The 19,789-nt window shown below is 43.9% G+C and overlaps 1 protein-coding gene across 10 annotated transcripts in view; it reads left to right on the forward strand.

Annotated features, from left to right (window-relative positions):
- Window positions 1-19,789, forward strand: part of svila (supervillin a) — a 236,612-nt gene that overhangs the window by 206,655 nt on the left and 10,168 nt on the right. For all 10 annotated transcript variants that reach the window (XM_080211847.1, XM_080211827.1, XM_080211867.1 and 7 more), the window contains 6 exons: window positions 6,698-6,905; window positions 10,666-10,799; window positions 11,807-11,962; window positions 13,751-13,894; window positions 16,687-16,808; window positions 16,904-17,059. In XM_080211847.1, the coding sequence (XP_080067973.1) occupies window positions 6,698-6,905; window positions 10,666-10,799; window positions 11,807-11,962; window positions 13,751-13,894; window positions 16,687-16,808; window positions 16,904-17,059 (920 nt within the window). The remainder of the gene's footprint in view (window positions 1-6,697; window positions 6,906-10,665; window positions 10,800-11,806; window positions 11,963-13,750; window positions 13,895-16,686; window positions 16,809-16,903; window positions 17,060-19,789) is intronic.

The following is a 19,789-nucleotide window of genomic DNA, read 5'->3' on the forward strand; positions in this document are numbered from 1 at the left end:
GGAAGGGAAATTATTTCCCGACGCCAATTGCTGACCCCCTCACTGTTGCTATGGAGTAACATTAACAGAGGCTTAGATCACTCGCAGGTGCCTTGTGGCCCAGAGGAATTAAGGGAATTTTAAGCCCTCGCCTTTCAATCTAACTTAATAACTTCGCAGAAACTGCACAAGAAATCTGTGCTACCATGCAACTGGAAAATGTTAACATCAGCCTGGAAGGGCTGATGGAGGAAAAGCATTAAAGACTGGTTAGAACATAGACAAAACGAAGAAGTTATTCTCTGCATACATTGCAGTTGACTAATCTACTGCTTATTGTAACTTCTGGTTAAAATCGCTGCCAGCACTCTGTAATTTCTAAAGGAACATTCACAAGATGTAGGAGCAGAATTAGAGCTTTCAGCCCATCGAGTCTGCTTCACCATTCGATCATGGCTGATGATGTTCAAAGATGGACACAAGGATTAAACCCATTAACTATAAGCCGGTCAGTTTAACCTTGTCAGTGGGAAACACTAATCTGAGATACGGTTACTAACAAGTCTGTAGATTAATTAAGAAAAGGCAACACAGGTTTGACAAATGCAAAGGCTTTGACGAAGGACCACCCTGACTCGAAACATTGGCTCTATTCTGTCTCCACAGCTGCTGTCAGGCCTGCTGAGATTTTCCAGCATTTTGTGTTTTTGTTTCAGATCCCGGCATTCGCAGTAGTTTGCTTTTTTGTTAAAAGCGGATCGTGCTTAACTTAACTGGTTTGGATTTTTTGATGAGGTAATGAGAGAGGATTGATAAGTGAACAGCATACTACATATGGGTTTCCGAAAAGTTGCTCGGTAAGCGTAATGGGCTTGCCAGCAAAAATTGAAACCCATGGAATAAAAAGAAAAACAGCGGCGTGGGTGCAGAACAGAAATAGAGAGTGCTGCAAATTCTCACCCAAGTTTGGCAACATCTGTGGGAGAGAAATAGAGTTGATGTTAAAAATGGAACATTATTTCTACAGAACAGTCACAACGTATCTGACTAGAGAAGTTAAGTCACTTCAACAGATACTACCAGACCTGCTGAGTATTTGCAGTACTTTTGTTTTTATTTCAGACATCCAGCATTCACAGTATTTTGTTTTTATTCTGGCATGGATACAAAGTTGGCTGAGTGATAGGACACAGAGCATAATGGTGAATGGTTGGTTTACAGACTGGATGAGAGTGTACTCTTGGGCTCCCTGGGGTCAGAAATTGACCCAGTGCATTTCTTGATCTACATTCTTGACCTTTAGCCTTGAGTGTACAGGGCACAGTCTTGAAATTCACAAAAGATACATAAGAACATAAGAAATAGGAGCAGGAGTAGGCCATCTAGCCCCTCGAGCCTGCCCCGCCATTCAGTAAGATCATGGCTGATCTGTCGTGGCTCAGTTCCACATTCCCGCCCTCTCCCCATAACCCTTAATCCCCTTGCCTATCAAAAACCTATCAACACGCTCTTAAAAATATTGAGCGAGGCAGCCTCCACCACTTCAACGGGCAGAGAATTCCAGAGATTCACCACCCTTTGAGTGAAGAAGTTCCTCCTCAACTCCGTTCTAAACCGCCCCCCCTTTATCTTGAGGCTGTGCCCTCTAGCCCTACTGTCCTTTCTGAGCGGGAAGAGCCTCTCCACCTCTATCCTATCCATCCCATTCAACATCTTATGCGTCTCAATGAGATAGAACATAGAACATTACAGCGCAGAACAGGCCCTTCGGCCCACGATGTTGCGCCGACCAGTTAAAAAAAAAACAATGACCCACTAACCTAAACCAATCCCTTTTCGTCCATAAACCTATCCACAGGACCTCTTAAACGCCCCCAAACTAGGCGCATTTACAACTGCAGCAGGCAGGGCATTCCAATCCCTCACCACCCTCTGGGTAAAGAACCTACCCCTGACATCTGTCCTATAACTACCCCCCCTTAGTTTAAAGCCATGCCCCCTCGTGCTAGATTTTTCCATCAGAGGAAAAAGGCTATCACTATCCACCCTATCTAAACCTCTAATCATCTTATATGTTTCAATAAGATCCCCTCTTAGCCGCCTTCTTTCCAGCGAAAACAACCCCAAATCCCTCAGCCTCTCCTCATAGATCTCCCCTCATTCTTCTAAACTCAAATTGACCCAGTGCATTTCTTGATCTGCATTCTGCATACAAAACTCAGAAGCATTATGAGCAGAGAGGAGGATAGTGATAAATTTCAAGAGGTGAAATGGGTGAACCGGCTTGCATTGACATTTAATGCAAAGAAGTCTGCTTTTATGGTAGGACTAGGGGAGGCCAGATAAAACCAAGCGTACAACTCAAAGAGGGTGTGTGATCCTGGGGGTGGGGGGGGATACGTACACAAATTATTTAAGGTGGTATGGCAGGTTGAGAAGATGACTTAAAAAGACAAATGGGATCCTGGGCTTCAGGAATAGAGTACAAAAGTAAGGAAATTTGCACCTATGTGAAGCATTGGAATGATGGAATGCATTCCAGGCAGGGGAAATAGCAAATGCACTAGTAGTAACTTACCAAAATTCACTGGACTCTGGGGTGGTTCCCACAGATTGGAAAACAGCACATGTGATGCCGCTGTTTAAAAAAGAAGGTAGACAAAAGGCAGGTACCTATAGGTCGGTTAGCTTAACTTCTGTAGTAGGAAAAATGCTTGAATCTATCATCAAGGAAGAAATAGCTAGACATCTGGATATAAGTTGCCCCATTGGTAAGACGCAGCGTGGGTTCATGAAGAGCAGGAATTCTTTGAGAACATTACATGTGCAGTGGACAGTGGGGAACCTGTGGATGTGGTGTATCTGGATTTTCAGAAGGTGTTTGACAAGGTGCTGCACCACCAGGCGCAGAAAATAAAGGTGCGAGGTGTTGCGGATAATGTATTAGCATGGATAGAAGCAAAGAGTGGGTGTTAATGGATGTTTTTCTGGTTGGCAATCAGCGATTAGTGGTGTGCCTCAGCCATCAGTGTTGGGACTGCAATTGTTTATGATTTACATAGATGATTTGGAGTTGGGGACTAAGTGTAGTGTGTCAAAATTCACAGATGACAAATTCACAGTGGTAAAGCAAAGTGTGCAGAGGACACAAAGTCTGCAAGGGATATAGATAGTCTAAGTGAGTGGGCAAGTGTCAGGCAGATGGAATACAAAGTTGGTAAATGTGAGGTCTTCCATTTTGGTAAGAATAACAGCAAAATGGACTATTATTTAAATAGTACAAAATTGCAGCATGCTGCTGTGCAGAGGGATCCTTGAGGGTGTCCTTATGCAAGAATTACAAGGAGTTGGTTTGCAGGTGCACCAGGTAATTAAGAAGGCAAATGGAATTTTGTCCTTCACTGCTCGAGGGATGGAATTTAAAAACAGCGAGGTGATGTTGCAGCTGTTTAAGGTGCTGGTGGGACCACACCTGGAGTACTGTGTACAGTTTTGGTCTCCTTACTTGAGAAAGGATATACTGGCACTGGAGGGGGTGCGGAGGAAATTCACTAGGTTGATTCCGGAGTTGAGAAGGTTGGCTTATGAGAAGAGACTTAATAGTCTGGGGCTGTACTCATTTGAATTCAGAAGAATGAGGGGAGATCTTACAGAAACGCATAAGATTATGAAGGGAATAGATCAGATAGAAGCAGGGAAGTTGATTCCACTGGTGGGTGAAACTAGAACAGGGGACATGGGCTCAAAACAAGGGGAAGCAGATTTAGGACCAAGTTGAGGAGGGACTTCTTCAACCAAAGAGTTGTGAATCTGTGGAATTCCCTCCCTAGTGAAGCAGTTGAGGCTACCTCATTGAATGTTTTTAAGGCGAGGATAGATAAATTTTTGAACAGTAAATTAATTAAGGGTTATGGTGAGCGGGCGAGCAAGTGGAGCTAAGTGCACGAAAAGATCAGCCGTGATCTTATTGAATGGCAGAGCAGGCTTGAGGGACCAGATGGCCTACTCCTGCTCCTAGTTCTTATGTTCTTATACTTTCATCCTTATTATGTGGCAACTCCACATCATCCTTATTTGGAGTACTTCGCCCATCTCAGGGAACTGCAAATTTCTTTTTGAATCGTTCTATCCATATATATCACATATTAAGCTGACCTTTCTCTACACCCTAGCTATGACTGGAACATTATATTTTGCACCGTCTCCTTTCCTTCTCCCCTATGTACTCTATGAATGGTATGTTTTGTCTGTATAGCACGCAAGAAACAATACTTTTCACTGTATCTCAATGCAGGTGACAATAATAAATCAATCTTTAGGAAGGTTGTCAAATTTTTGGAGAGAGTGCAGAAAAGATTGATGAGCAGTTCAAGGAATGAGAGACTTACTTAGATAGATTGGAGAAGCAGGGATTGTTCTCCTCACAGAAGACAGGTTTCAGAGGAGAATTCAGAGAGATGCTCTAAATCATGAGGGATCTAGAGCGAGAGTAGATGGAGAGAAACTGATCACATCAGTGAAGAATCGAGAACCACAGCATACTGATTTAAGGTAATTGGCAAATAAAAACTAGCACAACGTGACCATGGATGGCACGGTGGCACAGTAGTTAGCACTGCTGCCTCGCACTGCCAGGGACCTGGGTTCAATTCTGGCCTCAGATCACTGTATGTGTGGAGTTATCACATTCTCCTCATGTCTGCATGGATTTCTTCCGGTGCTCAGGTTTCCCCCTCCAACAATCCAAAGATGTGCGGGTTAGGTTGATTGGCCGTGCTAAATTGACCCTAGTGTCGGGGGATTAGCAGAGTAAATACGTGGGGTTACGGGAATAGGACCTGGGTGGGATTGTGGCCGATGCAGACTGAATGGGCTGAATGGCCTGCTTCTGCACTATAGGGATTCCATGAGAAAAAGCTCTTTCAAGCAGTGAGTCGTTAGGATCTAGGATGCACTGGCAGTGGGTGTGGTGGAGGCAGATTCAGTTGTGAGATCCAAAAGGGAATTAGATAAGCAGCTGAAAAAACGGAGAAGGATAGGGGGAGTGAGATGAACTGAATTGCTCTTGCAGACAACCAGCACAGACAACAAGTGATCTTGAGCTCATGCTCACTGCCCACAGGAATGGCGGTGGGAGCTCAGGATTTGGTAAAACCCCAGAAGTCACGGATTTCACTGGCAAGATCGGATTTTCTTCATCCCTCACCTGTGATGGAAGTCACTTCATGCCTATTTGGGCGTGAACCTGATTTTCGTTCATTTTAATATATTTAAATATAATTAAAGAGCCTCCCAGATATTGGACCCGGCGCCCCCGCCCCCACCCCCCACCACATATTCAAACTGTGCCGATGTGATTTACAACAAGTTCAACCAGAGATGAACCTGTCGTGGGGATCCACCCTGGGGGCACAAATGTGACTATAGCCCTTGGAGGAGAGGTACATAGCCAAGCATTGGCCTAGCAATGCCCTGGCACAGGTTGGCATCATGCCAACCTGTCTCTGCCAGAGTTGACCCCAGTGGGAACCTCACAGGGGAAGGAATCCGTTTATTTGTGGTGGTGGACAGGAGCAGGGGATGCCGGGGATGGTAGTTCGTTGGGGAGTGGGTACTGGAATTCTTTGTATGGGTGGGGGTGTGGGGGAGGCACTGAGATCTCTGTGGTGAGGTATGGGGGGAGGTGGTTACTTTTTACTTTGATTGGTGCGCCCTTATCTCAGTCCAACCTGGTTTTGCTGCTGTGTTGAGGCCTCGCCCCTGTACTTGATGCATGAAACACACCAGTCTTTATACTGAGAGAGTGTGGTGAAATCTGGAGGGAAACATGCCATCTTTCATGTTGGAACCAACACACTGCCATTTTTTGGTAAGATTTTGTTGGTTCAATTGACCATCTTCTGAGCTGTTACCAATCTATGATATTGCAGAAGACCTGGAAAAGAAGGTCTTAATGAGGACAAACATGTATTTTACTCAGTTCTTGATTTATTTTGAAACTTGCAGTTTGGAAGTTCGATATTGGGTAGTTGGTGAAAGTCTTGACTTTTTTAAAATATACTCTTATAGAAGATTTTTTTATAAATAGTGCAACAAACTCTCAAAGATCAGTACAGTACCGCAAGATCATTTTAAAACAAATACATGTAGGAAGAGAGAAAAGAATGACTAACACAGTTGATTCAGATTATTCATTATATCCAGTGCCTCCCAACACACGAGTAATGAAAGGATGTATCGAGGGACGGATGGATATCAGGATAACATGGCACAGCCACAATTGACTCAGCAGCGCAGAGTCAAGCTCACAGGATAACAGCAACAGAGCTACAGAATGTACGGAAACCCTTGTAGGAGTAAACTAGAGACGTTCAACGTTTAAATGTAATACTTACACAATGTTTTAAAGCAAATAAAATAATCTGGAAATGAAGCGCAATCTTGCAAATAAAAATTGAAGAATGTAGAAGCTACGTTTTCCAAAAGAAACACGCAACCTCTTTTATCACATAACCCTAAAGAAAGTATTTTGAGAATAATGTGGCCTTTGCTCGTATCCTGTGGGAATCTGCATAAACTGGAGCGTGGTAAAGAGACATCTGGGTTTCTGCTGAAAAACACCATGTGCACTGAAAATGTTTTTTTTCTGGTTTTTCAGCTGATTGTATGGAACGCAGAATATTGATTCTGATGCACTTTCTGCTACTGCCCTCTGTAGGTGACTGGCGGTTGTACTGTGTGAGAGGAGAGCTTCCTATGGAAGGAAATCTGCTTGAAGTCGCTTGTCATTGCAGCAGCCTAAGATCCAGAACTTCCATGATTCTGCTGAATGTAAATAAGGCAGTCATCTATCTATGGCATGGCTGCAAAGCGCAGCCACATACGAAGCTCGTAGGAAAGACTGAAGCAAACAAAATCAAGGAACTGTAAGTGATACCTACTTTAAATTTTGAAGTTTATTTATTGGTGCCACAAGTAGGCTTACATTAACACTGCAATGAAGTTACTGTGAAAATCCCCCAGGTGCCACACTCTGGCATCTGTTTGGATACAATGAGGGAGAATTTAGCAAGGCCGATGCATCTAACTAGCACGTCTTTTGGACTGTGGGAGGAAACCAGAGCACCCGGAGGAAACACACGCAGACATGGGGAGAATGTGCAGACTCCACACAAACAGTGACCCAAGCTGGAAATCAAACCCTGCTCTCTGGCGCTGCAAGGCAGCAGTACTAACCACTGTGACACTGGGGCTGGGGGGGGGGGGGGGGGGGGGGTTAATTTTAATACTTTTAACAGTTAATAAAAAGAGTTTTAAAAGCTTTCCCTTCGGAAAGAAAAACTATTTATAAAAGTTTATTCTAAGTATACAGGTGATTTCCTATGACTCATTCTCATTCGACTGTGCAGGTTGTGAAGGGCTGCAGTGGTACAAAACAGGCCATGTGACAGTGCTTCCACATATTGTTAGGTGGGGAATTCCAGGATATTGACCCAGCAACAAGGAAGGAAATGCCACGTCATGCTGCTGTGTGACTGGAAGGTGATGATATTCCAGAGTTGCTGCTCATGCCCCTCTCAGGAGAGGAAGCTGCTATCACAGTAACTTTGATGAGTTGGATGCAGTGCATCCTGTAATTTAGACAAATTGCAGCTAGTGTGTGCTAGAGGCCGGTGCTGGGACACTTCACAGACAAACTACACTGTCCTAGATGGATGTGAAGAGGGTTTGAAGATCAGCTTGTGAACTGTTCATTGCAGAGTACTCGACCTCTGACTTGCTTTTATAGCTATGGTGTTAATTTGGCTGGTCCCTTTCAGTTTCCAGTCAACACTAAGTACTGTTGATTATCCTAAGCACCATATAAATATAAGAACTCCACTGGACATTATAAAAGCTGTTTGCCAATATCAGTGCCAAGGTTTGCTGTCCACGAGTGGCCGATATAATGAGAAAACTGATGAACTGTTACACTGCCATATTATATTTGTATTAAATTCATGTTATAATTTGCATCCAAACATTGCTCAATGTTATTCACTCAGTCTGACCAGACTTAAATTTCAGTTCCCATGATTGGAGATTTTATTTTGTCCACTGAGTGGTAAAATGCCTATTATTAAATTCCCAAGGGAATGATACGCAGCTTCTTTTAAAGTCGTAGTATATAATTAACTACAATAACGTTTTTGATCTCAAGGTCTCAGTTAAAGTAATATAGTTATGATAGAAAAATATTACTTATTTCTCCAGTTTCTTTGTGAGAATCCTAAATTTTTCAAATGGAGAAATCCCTCATGTTAAGATTCCAGTGCAGTACTCAGGTAAAGCTACACTGTCAGAGGTGCTGCCTTTTGGGCAATACATTAAACCAAAGCCCTACCTGCCCTTAAAATAAAAGATCCAATTTTGCTATTTGGAAAAAGAGTAGTCGCGTTTGCCCCAGTGTCCTAGATGTTTATTCTTCAGCAATCATTACTGAAACAAATGGAGTGGTGTTGATTATTGTAAGGAGAATGGAATATAAAAGCTGGGAAGTTTTGCTGCAGTTGAGCAGGGCATTGGTGAGACCACATCTGGAGGAACTTCTTCACTCAAAGGGTGGTGAATTTCTGGAATTCTCTGCCCATTGAAGTGGTGGAGGCTACCTTGTTGCATATATTTAAGTCACGGGTAGATAGATTTCTGATAGACAGGGGAATTTATGGGGAGAAAGCGGGAAAGTGGAACTGATTCACTTCAGATCTGCCATGATCTTATTGAATGGCGGGGGAGGCTCGAGGGGCTAGATGGCCTACTCCTGCTCCTATTTCTTACTTCTTATGTTCTTATGAGTGCTGTGTACAGTTTTGGTCTCTTTATTTAGGAGAGGATATAATTGCAATTCAAGCAATGATAAGGTCCATCTGGCTGATGGCTGTGAAAATGGGCTTATTTTATGAGGAAAAGTTGGACTGGTTGAGCCTGTATCCATTGGCATTTAGAATGAGAATTTGTTTTGTTGAACATGGTGGATGTTGAAAGGATGTTTGCTCCTTTGGGAGGCACTAGAACTAGGGGATAGTGTTTATATTAAGGCATCTTCCATTTAAAACAGTGATGAGGTGATTTTTTTTCTCTCAGAAAGCCATTTGTATGTCATAAGAACATAAGAAATAGGAGCAGGAGTAGGCCATCTAGCCCTTCGAGCCTGCCCCGCCATTCAATAAGATCATGGCTGATCTGTCGTGGCTCAGTTCCACTTTCCCGCCCTCTCCCCATAACCCTTAATCCCCTCTCTTATTAAAAACCCATCAACCCACGTCTTAAAAATATTTAGCGAGGCAGCCTCCACCACTTCAACGGGCCGAGAATTCCAGAGATTCACCACCCTTTGAGTGAAGAAGTTCCTCCTCAACTCCGTTCTAAACCGCCCCCCCTTTATCTTGAGGCTGTGCCCCCTAGTCCTACTGTCTTTTTTGAGTGGGAAGAGTCTCTCCACCTCTATCCTATCCATCCCATTCATCATCTTATACGTCTCAATGAGATCTCCCTTACCCAGAGGTTCGTGGAGGCAAGCTCATTGCATGTTTTTATAGCAGAATTAGATAGATTCTTGACTGATAAGAGAATTGAAAGGTTTTTTAATTCATTCAAGGGATATGAGCTTCACTCACTTGGCCAACATCTTTGCCCAACCCTAGTTACCGTTGATTGGTGAGCTAACTTCTTGAACCACTGCAGCCCATGGCTTGTACAGATTGTGTTCTAGGATTTTGATCCAGCAACAGTGAAGCAATGGTTTAGTTTTTAAGTTTATTTATTAGTGTCACAAGTAGGCTTACGATAACACTGCAATGCCATTACTGTGAAAATCCCCGAGTCACCACACTCTGGCATCTATTTGGGTTCGCTGAGGGAGAATTTAGCAGGGCCAATGCAACTAACTATCACATTTTAAGCCAGAGCACCAGAGGAAACCCACACAGACTAGGGAGAATGTGCAGGCTCCACAGACACAGTGACCCAAGCCGGGAATTGAACCTGGGTCCCTGGCTCTGTGAGGCAGCAGTGCTAGCCATTGTGCCACCCTATGATATATTTCAGCGGTGATATATTTCACCATTGATGGATGGTAAGTGGCTTGCAGGGGAACTTCCTAGTGCTGGTGTTCCCATGAATCTGCTCCCCTTGCCCTTATAGATAGTTGTGGTCGTAGGTTTGTAAGGTGCTGTCTAAGGAACCTTGGTGAGTTGGATAAGGGGGGTAGATGGAAAGTAGAACCCACAATCAGATCAGTCATGATCTTATCAAATGACAGAGTGGGCCGAATGGTATACCCCTGCTTGTTTCAAATGTTAAAACAGGATATCTGATCATTTATCAAATTGCTGTGGATCTAGCTGTGCATAAATTGGTTGCCATGTTTTATGACGTTTGTACCAACACTTCTATGAAAATGAAAGGTGCATAAACTGCTGTACCATGACTTGAGAAGACCTAAGGTTGTACAAAGTGCTATACAAATAAAAGGCCTTTTGCTCCCTTTTAATGTAAATAAACTTCATATATATTGACTTGGCTCTACTTTAAAATACATTTTATTAAAGCTCTCAAAGCTAATGCTAGATTGTACTGAAACTGAACTTTAATCAATGTGTTTGTAACTGCACCAAGCCGACAGAATTTCTTCACCATGTTTTGCAGGCGTCCACTGGAAGCAGGGCTACACAGTAGCATCGATGTGACTATACATGAATGTGATGAGGGGTCCGAAATGGTGGCTTTCTTTGAAGCATTAGGAAGAAGAGACCGAAAGGCCTATGACTGCATGTTACAAGGTAATCAGTGTTCCCTGGCTGGGTGATGAACTATTTCAACTATTACAGGTAAATAATAACAAGATTGAGGCGAGAAAGTCTTTATCTATTGCTGACTCCAACTTTGCTTTGTTTCCGGTGTGAGAAGAAAAGGACTATCTCCATCTGCATAGGCTAGTGCCAAAGAAGTGCCTTCTAGTCCAGTGTCCCATATGAAACTTTGCATGTGTTGGGCATAAACCGTAAGAGGTAGTTGGCGGTGAGCAATGGTACTAATTGAGTTCATGTGTTGAAGTTTTGTAATATAACATCCTGGCCCATATTCGATTCTTGTCCTTGACTGTAATGTGAATTGTTAAGCATTTGTTCAATAATTTAAAGTTGTATACATAATATAGCAATGTCTGTCTAATACAACAACAGTCAGAATCTTGAAAACAGAAGACTCCCTGTACTCAATTTCAGACTGGCTCCATTAGCATCTTTCTCAATCAACAACACTTGCATTTGCATAGCAGCTTTAATGCAGCAAAACATGCCCAGTAAACTTCACAGGAATGTTATCAAAGTAAACTTGATACCCATCCACAGAAGGAGAAATCAAAAGTTCTGGGTTCAAGTTCCATTCCATGACTTGAGTATAATCTAAAATAGTGTTCCCAACACGATCTTGATGGAGTTGGAAGTGTTATGCTTTCAGTGAAATGCACTGCTCCAATGGTTGTGATAGACAATTAAGGATTCAAGGAAACTATTTTTAAGACCAAGGTATAACTTCAAGGCTGAATGTGGCCAAAGATGGTAACTGTTCATTCATCTCACTTCTTGCTGTGTTCTTCAAAATAATTTGTTGCATAAGAGGTACTTTGAGACATTTTTTGAAGAGACGAGATGAAATATTTACAGATGGTATTTTCTTTCTTAAATGTGTTTTTATTATACTTTTGTTTCCATGTACTTTTGAAATGTTAGTAACTTCAAACCCTTTCCTCTTACGATTAAAAACTAAACACAAAATCTGTTCACAGATCCTGGAAAATTCAACTTCACTCCTCGGCTCTTTATCCTCAGTAGTTTGTCTGGGGAATTCATTGCCACGGAATACCTATATCCTGCCAGAGATCCTACCATGGTCAACTCAATGCCATTTTTGCAAGAAGATTTGTACACTGCCCAACAGCCAGGTTAGTTGTTTCTCATGCAAGAAATGTGGAAGTATATAATCACTTGAAAGATTATTCAAATTAAGATGACAATAAAAGAACTGAATGAGGGATCAGTTGACTCTTTCAAAAAGTACAACTGACTGAGTGGAAAAGGACTGTAATTATACACCTAACCTGCAGAAACAGATGATTGGATTTGTTATGCTGGTTCCTCAGTTGCTGAGGTTTGGAAGGGAGAGAAAGATCTATGCAGCTCAGCAAACGAGATGGGACAATAAAGATGTGGAGTGTAGAAGTCTTTTTTTTAACTTATTGGTTCATGGAATATGAGCATTGCGAGCTGGTCCAGCATTTATTGCCAATCATTAATTACCCTTGTGAAGGTCGTGCTATGCTGCTTTCTTGAACTGCTGCAGTCCACATGGTATAGGTTCACTCACAGTGCTGTTAGGAATGGAGTTCCAACATTTTAACATAGTGAAGGAAGGGCAATATGATTCCATGGATGGTGAATGATGAGAGGAGAATTTGCAGGCAGTGGTGTTCCCATACATCTGCTGCCCTTGTCCTACTGGATGACATGGGGTTTATTTGGTTTCATTGAAGGAGCTGCAATGCATCTTGTAGATGGTACACAAAGCTGCCACTGTGCATCAATGGTGGAGGGAGTGAATGTTTAAGCTGGTGGATTGGGTGCCAGTCAAACAGGCTGTTTTGTCCTGGCAGTTGTTGAGCTTCTTGAGTGTTGTTGGAGCTGCACCCATCTGGGAAAGTGGAGAGTATTCCATTGCGTCCCTGACTTGTGCCTTGTATTGGCAGGATTTGGGGTGTCAGGAGGTGAGTTACGTTTTAGAATTCCCAGTCTCTGACCTGCTGTCATAGCCACAGTATTTATACGGCTAATCCAATTCAGTTTCTGGTCATTGGTAACCCCCAGGATTTTGTGTGTGGGAGGCGATGGCCTAGTGCGGAAATTCAGCTAATGTTCTGGGGACCTGGATGCAAATCCAGCCATGATAGATGGTTGAATAATTCAATAAAAAAAATCTAGAATCTACTAATGACCATGAAATCACTGTTGATTGTTGGAAAAACATCTGGTTCACTAATGCCCTTTAAGGAAGGAAGTCTGCTGTCCTTGTCTGGTCTGGCCTATTTGTGATTCCAGACCCACAGCAATGTGGCTGACTCTTAACTGTCCTCTGAAATGGCGTAGTAAACCACTCAGTTCAACGGCACTTAGAGTTGGGCAATAAATCCAGCCTTGCCAGCGATGTCCACATCCCATGGACAAATAATTTTGTTTTAAATGTGACGCGATCAAACAGAGACATCAGTACATAGAATGAGCAGATTTTGACAAAGCCCTTTCTTCTTCCTTACTTTTGCATGGTAACATGATTATACTTAAAAGGCGATATGGTTAAGAGCTACTGCTTTTAATGTTTGTAACTGATGATATTTAATCTCTTTGTAAAGCTGCTTTTATAATGTAATTTAAAAGATTATTGGGGCCATCAGCTACTGACATTCGCATGGAATTGGTTCAAAATGCAAACATAAATTGAGATCCATTTCAGAACTATGGAAGTAGAAGTCTAAATTAACTAGTGACTTAGATCACCAAACAAGCAATTCTCCCCATTGAGTTAATTTCCTTCATGTGCCTTCAACAATTGCTGGTGGATATAAAATAACCAATTAGGCCATTAATTTTTTTGGAATCATTTTGTTGTCTGCATTTGAAGAAACCCACCTGCAGCAATGCACAAGAGTATATTAACATTTCCCCTGTCTTGTGTGCAGCTTTGTTCTTGGTGGACAATCATCATGAGGTGTACCTTTGGCAGGGCTGGTGGCCTACAGAAAATGAAATCACGGGGTCTGCCCGAATCCGCTGGGACGCAGACCGGAAATGTGCAATGGAGACAGTGCTGCAATACTGCAAAGGTACCCTGGACATATTGGCAATTGTAATCTAAGGTTTAAATGCATTAAGTGGGAGTTGGAGTTTAATAATCCAGTAATTCACAGGATTCCAGTTCATGGGGTAGGTGTTAATGTTGTAATTTTCTCTCTAACTGCTTATTTGCTCCCTTTTCCCCACTATTTATTTATTTTTATTTGTTTCATTATAAACAAGGTTAGAGAAGTGTAGGAAATATATTACTGTGTAATGTGAGGAAATTAAGATTAAACATGTAGTTACACAGACTCAATGGACAAGAGCTGATGCAAAGAGGGATAGCAGCAAGCACACTGTAATCTCTGGATATTTTAATAGGCATATTTTAATTGCGCATTCAGTCAAAAAATGACAGCATTCGGTGGCTAGGACTGCGTAATGGATGTTGGCATAAGATCATGTGGGTGATTCTCCAACCCTACGCACCTTGACTCAAATTGTGTTATAGCTGGAAAATGATTCAAGAAGGGACAAACACAATTTGCGTTGGGAAAACCCCTTTTGGGATTCTTCTGGCCCCTCACACCGACATAGTTGGGTTCATGCCCAGCAAGGGTGTGAATCAGATTAGCATATTTAATTTGCTATTTAAATAGGCATTGTCATTTTAAAGCTGGATTCACCCATCTCCCTGGATTCATCATCTCTCTGGTGCATTCAGTACTGGTCTGCACAGAGACCAGGCACGATGATTGTGCTGGAGGGGGAGGGGGTGTCAGGCCATTGTGCCCCCAGGGACATGGCTGGACAGTGCCCACACACTTCACCTCCCCAGCCTGTCATCCACCCAGCCAGTCACAAAAGCACACTCAATGAACCAAAACCTCCCACCCCTTACTTTCAACTTGTATCCTTTCGTACCTGACCCTTCAATTAAGGGAACAGCTGCTCCCTATTCACCCTGTCCATGCTCCTCATAATCTTGGACACCTCAATCAGGTCACCTCTCAGTCTTCTCTACTCCAGAGAAAACAACCTAAGTCTATCCAACTCTCTTCATAACTTAAATGCTCCATCCCAGGCAACATCCTGATGAATCTCCTCTGCGCTCCCTCTAGTGCATTCATGTCCTTCCTATAATGTGGTGACCAGAACTGCACACAGTATTCCAGCTGTGGCCGCACCATATTTCTATACAACTATGGTGATCTTTATGACTATGGTGACTTTAGAGAAGAAATTTGAATTCCTAATGAGCAACTTAAAGGAATTGAACAAGATTTCAAGTTTTAAAACTTCTACTGTAACAAACTAAAGCCAACAGTTACTAAAGATTACTTAGTAGGCAACTGATACTCTGAACTACAGAAAAGATAACCCTTCGTAACATGACTGATAATCCCACATTGCATAGATATACTTTACAGCTCACTCTCCATAGAATTAGTCTTTGTAGAAAGTGGTAAACAACCATTCTCAGCCTCCAATTGGTTCACGTCTGTGACTACTGAAATGTGCTCCCCTCAGTTTTCAGAGAATTACCAAACTGACAATATTGAATTTGATGATCAGCCATGATCAAAATGAATGGTGGAGTAGGCTTGAAAGGCCAAATAGCCTACTTCTGTTTCTAGTTTCTATGACTACCAGCATCAAGACCTACTCCAGCAATTTCTCCTCCCTGCCTTGCCATGGCAAATGCTCCAAAGTACTGGATGAATCTCTTCAACTGGAGACTTTTCCTAGAACAACAGAATCCCTACAGTGCAGAAGGAGGCCATTCAGCCCACTGAGCCTTCACCGACTCTCCTAAAAAGCATCTTTCCAAGCCTTCCCCACCCTGTTCTATCCCAATAACTCTGCGCATTTATCACAGCTAATCCCTATAACCTACATATCTTTGTCCTTCCACCTGCATTCTGCCTGATAGTTTGCAGAGGGCCCTCAGTCTTCTCTGCTCTGACCACTCCAGCTGCAGCTATTGCCTCTGTGAGACCCCTCTCTCTCTCTCTCTCTCTGTTGCCTTCTATATGTTCAAAAACCTGGACAGAAAAATGTCCACCATCAGCCCAGCTGTCCCTGTCGTTGTTTCCAGGTGTGAAGATTTTGTACTTTGCTCTCTGCAAGACTCGATCTTAACCCCCAGATGCCATGATAACCAAACTACACAGGCCTGTTATTGGACATAGCAGTTCACATCACCCTCCTTACTACTCTGTTTGCCTTGAGTTGCAGAGTCAGCTCAAACACAATCACCTTATAAAATTGTGCATTTGTGGCAATGTCTGTTATGCTCTCATATATCTTCAACCCATAGCTCTATTGACTCTATTGTCTCTTCATGAAGATAAAATTAGTATCGTGCAATCACACTTTCCAATGCAAAAACCCTAACCACAGCTTCAGTCATGTGTTACTTCAATCATGTGTTATAATTCAACCATGGGACCTGTTGACATTCTCTAAACTGCTCAGGATGCCCTCCAGTGATTTCAGATTGAAAACCTGGATTATGACCTTGAATCTCATGTTATCTGTCAATTATCCTGTGTGTCTACCTGTTGTAGCAAATTTGTTCCAGTTAAGTGCAGCGAGCTTTACAATGTGCACATCATGAGATTTAAAATCCTATCAAAACGTGCGGTTTTTGGAAAAAAAAAGTATTGACATTGGGAGGATCAGTCACTCTGCATTGAACGAAGTGGGTGTGGGCAGAACGAGTTTGTAATCTTTGAGATACCGCTCACTCACTTCTGTGATGTTATTTAATTGTGTATATGGTCTGAAAGGATTTGATTGTGTAAAATCTAACCAATCTTCCTTTACACGATCACAGTAAAGAATACCAAGAAACCACCAAAGGCCTACCTGATACATGCGGGTTTTGAACCATTGACGTTCACTAATATGTTTCCCAGCTGGGAGCACAGGGAAGACGTTGCGGAGATCACTGAAACGGTAGAGTCTAAATGCTTTCCTCCCTCATATTGTGTCTGTGTGTGTTATGTGTGTTTCCCACAATCCCTCATATTCATTTTTTTTTTAAATTGCAGGAAGCTGAAGGTTGCAATAAAATAATTTTGGTGGAGGATGTACTTGACAAGCTGTGCAAGACGCAGTACCCACTGGCAGAGCTGCAAGCCCGGCCACTGCCAGAGGGAGTGGATCCATTGAAGCTTGAAATTTATCTGACAGATGAAGACTTCCAGGTAAATTCCACTGAGTTGAACTGGAATTGATTGTGGGCCAAGCTGTGTAAGAAGGTGTAGTCACTGGTCCACCTTCAAGTTACTCCTCCTTCCCAATACTTGGGGACGAATTTTCTGGGGCCTGTGGAAGCGGGATAAGGGTGAGGTAGGAGGTGTCTGAAAAATTGGAAGGGGGGGACAAGAATGGAGTCACGTTGTCACCACTATGGCATTCTGCCAAGGGGGCAAATGAAGAACAGCCCTCTCTGTCTTGTGCGCCACCCAAGAGGCCATTTGAAGGCCGAGCCTGCAGCCAGAGGCATTCTGCCAATGGCAGGGAGCCCCACACTGCATGAGGTGATCACCTGGTGAGTCCTGGTGGCCTCGCTGCAGGTGGTGGTGGGGTGTGGTCTCCTTAATCAGGCACTCTGTGGGCCACAGACGTGTCCCAGCAGCACAAATTTCTCATGACACTGGGGCCTCCCAGACGTGTTGCTGGGACAAAAGAGCACCCAAGCCTCTGGCCAACAGCCCTTGGATCATAGAATCTACAGTGCAGAAGGAGGCCATTTGGCCCATCGAGCCTGCACCAACAACAATCCCACCCAGATCCCATCCCCGTAATACCACAAATTTCCTTCCTAATCCCCCTTACATTAAGGGGCAATTTAGCACACCCAATCAATCTAACTCGCCCATCTTTGGGCTGCTGGAGGAAAGCGGAGCAGCCGGAGGAAACCCACGCAAACACGGGGAGAATGTGCAAACTCCACACAGACAGTCACTCGAAGTTGGAATTGAAGCCGGATCTCTGGTGCTTTGAGACAGCAGTGCCAATCACAGTGCCACCGTCATGCCCACTGTGCCACCGTGCTGCCCCAAATCTTCCAGGATGTCTCTTCGACATTTTCAGGTTATAACTTTCTTATTTTCAGATGTCGGAATGTGGGGAATGTTTAGCCACATTACAACAAACAACCTTCAGGTTGTGAATGTGAGGGAGGTGGTCCCAAGTCCTTGTGGGAGAAATTCTTGAACATTAACCCTCTGATGTCACCATGCTTCTGGCCCCAGCTCCTACTTCATCTTAAATTCTGTACGGCAGGCAAGCTCTTTTCTCTTAATGGGACAGGAGTCCAAATGGCAAATTGTTAGCTGCAAGATTGGCATTAGAATGCCGCCAAAGCTCCCCTAAATAGCCAAAGTGTGCTTTACCCATCTTCCCTGCCCATTGTCAGCCATCACCCTGAGAAAATCCAGCCCATTATATGTGTTCTTACACAATGTCTAATCACACACATTGCACCATCTCCCATATCTCTTGAGCACCCCCTACTAGTTAAGATAAACCCTGCACTTTGCCAATTGTGGCATCTGTTCCTACTCCCTTTCTTGCATCACTGATCTCCACGTTCTGGCGTATTCTCTTTCTCTGTGGCCTGTTGTGCTGTTTAACTGTCACAAGCCTACTGAAATGTCAGGTTTTTTTTGAATATGAAGATTCTGCACTGTGTTTGGTATGTTACAAATTGGAAGATTTTTAATGCACGATACTAACAATGCAGCGTTAATTGTAAGCGTGCGAGGTGAAGAAAAGTGACTATGCAGTTACCTTTCCCATCGAAGGATCGTTTGAAATGACCTTGATTTTTATTTTAATTGTCAACTCTCTGGAGTGGAAGAATTTGAAAGGTTTCCAAAATCATGTAGAGAGAGAAAGAGGATGTGACATTCCAATTATGTTGAATTGTGCCATGGATGGTTTCATGCTACGTGGCATCCCCGTGCTTTTTAAAGTAGTGAAAATTATTTCTCTTCGCCTCAAACTGAAGTTTTATAAGTTGTGGGGGCGATTCTCCCAGCCCGCTGAACTGCTCTAGCTGCACCATGGGCCTGGAGACTCAAGCGGAGGGCGTGTAGCGGGCTTCCCACTGGGTGTCATGGCCTCCAAGCGTCTCGGCCACCAGATTTCTGGCGTTGTCAGCTCCATGCCAGAAATTGGCATCGAGCTGAAGAAATTATGTTAATGTAGATTTCTATCTGGTTGTCAGGCCCGGGACTGAAGTCTCCTGGTCCGCTAGTCCCTTCCCCCTCCCCGCCGGCAGTATTTCACTCCAGTGGGGTTTACAACAGCTCCCCACTAGTGGGGAGCTGGCAGCCTGACCCCGTTGGAGTGAAGGGGGGCCCACGGAGGACCCCCCAAGAGATTGGGGGTGTGAAGGTGGGATGCCCCCAGGGCCATTGTCAGCTTGGCAATGCCAGCTGGATCCCTGGCAATGCTCATGGGCACATTGGCACTGCCCACCCAAGGGGATGGGGCCAGAGGAGACAGAGCCCATTGGGAACAGGACCTCAAGGGAGGGGAGAACGTGGGATTGGGGCTCCCGCTGCCATTCTGCACGTGCTCAGTCACAGAGGAAGAGAGGCCAGCGATCGGGGCAGGACATCAGTGTGCGGGTGGGGGGCGTCGGCCTGACTGGGGGGGTCAGGGCCACCGGTGGGGAGGTGGAGATTATGGTTGGGGGAAGTGCGGGGGGGTTGTCAAGGCTGGCTGTCAAGGCTGGCCTGGTCTGGGAAGTCAGCGATCAGGGGCTAGGGGGAATCACACAGCCAGCAATGCAGGGTCACAAGGCTGGCCAGTGGTTGGAAGGCTGGCAGTGTGGTGCTACTGCACATGCGCTGATCTCCGCACTGACAGATTGATGCACGTGTAGTGGCCCCTTAGCACTATGCTGCCGGCCTCTCCAGTGG

This window comes from Carcharhinus amblyrhynchos, chromosome 2, assembly GCF_965287045.1.
Source record: "Carcharhinus amblyrhynchos chromosome 2, sCarAmb.v2.hapA, whole genome shotgun sequence".
Lineage (NCBI taxonomy): Eukaryota > Metazoa > Chordata > Chondrichthyes > Carcharhiniformes > Carcharhinidae > Carcharhinus > Carcharhinus amblyrhynchos.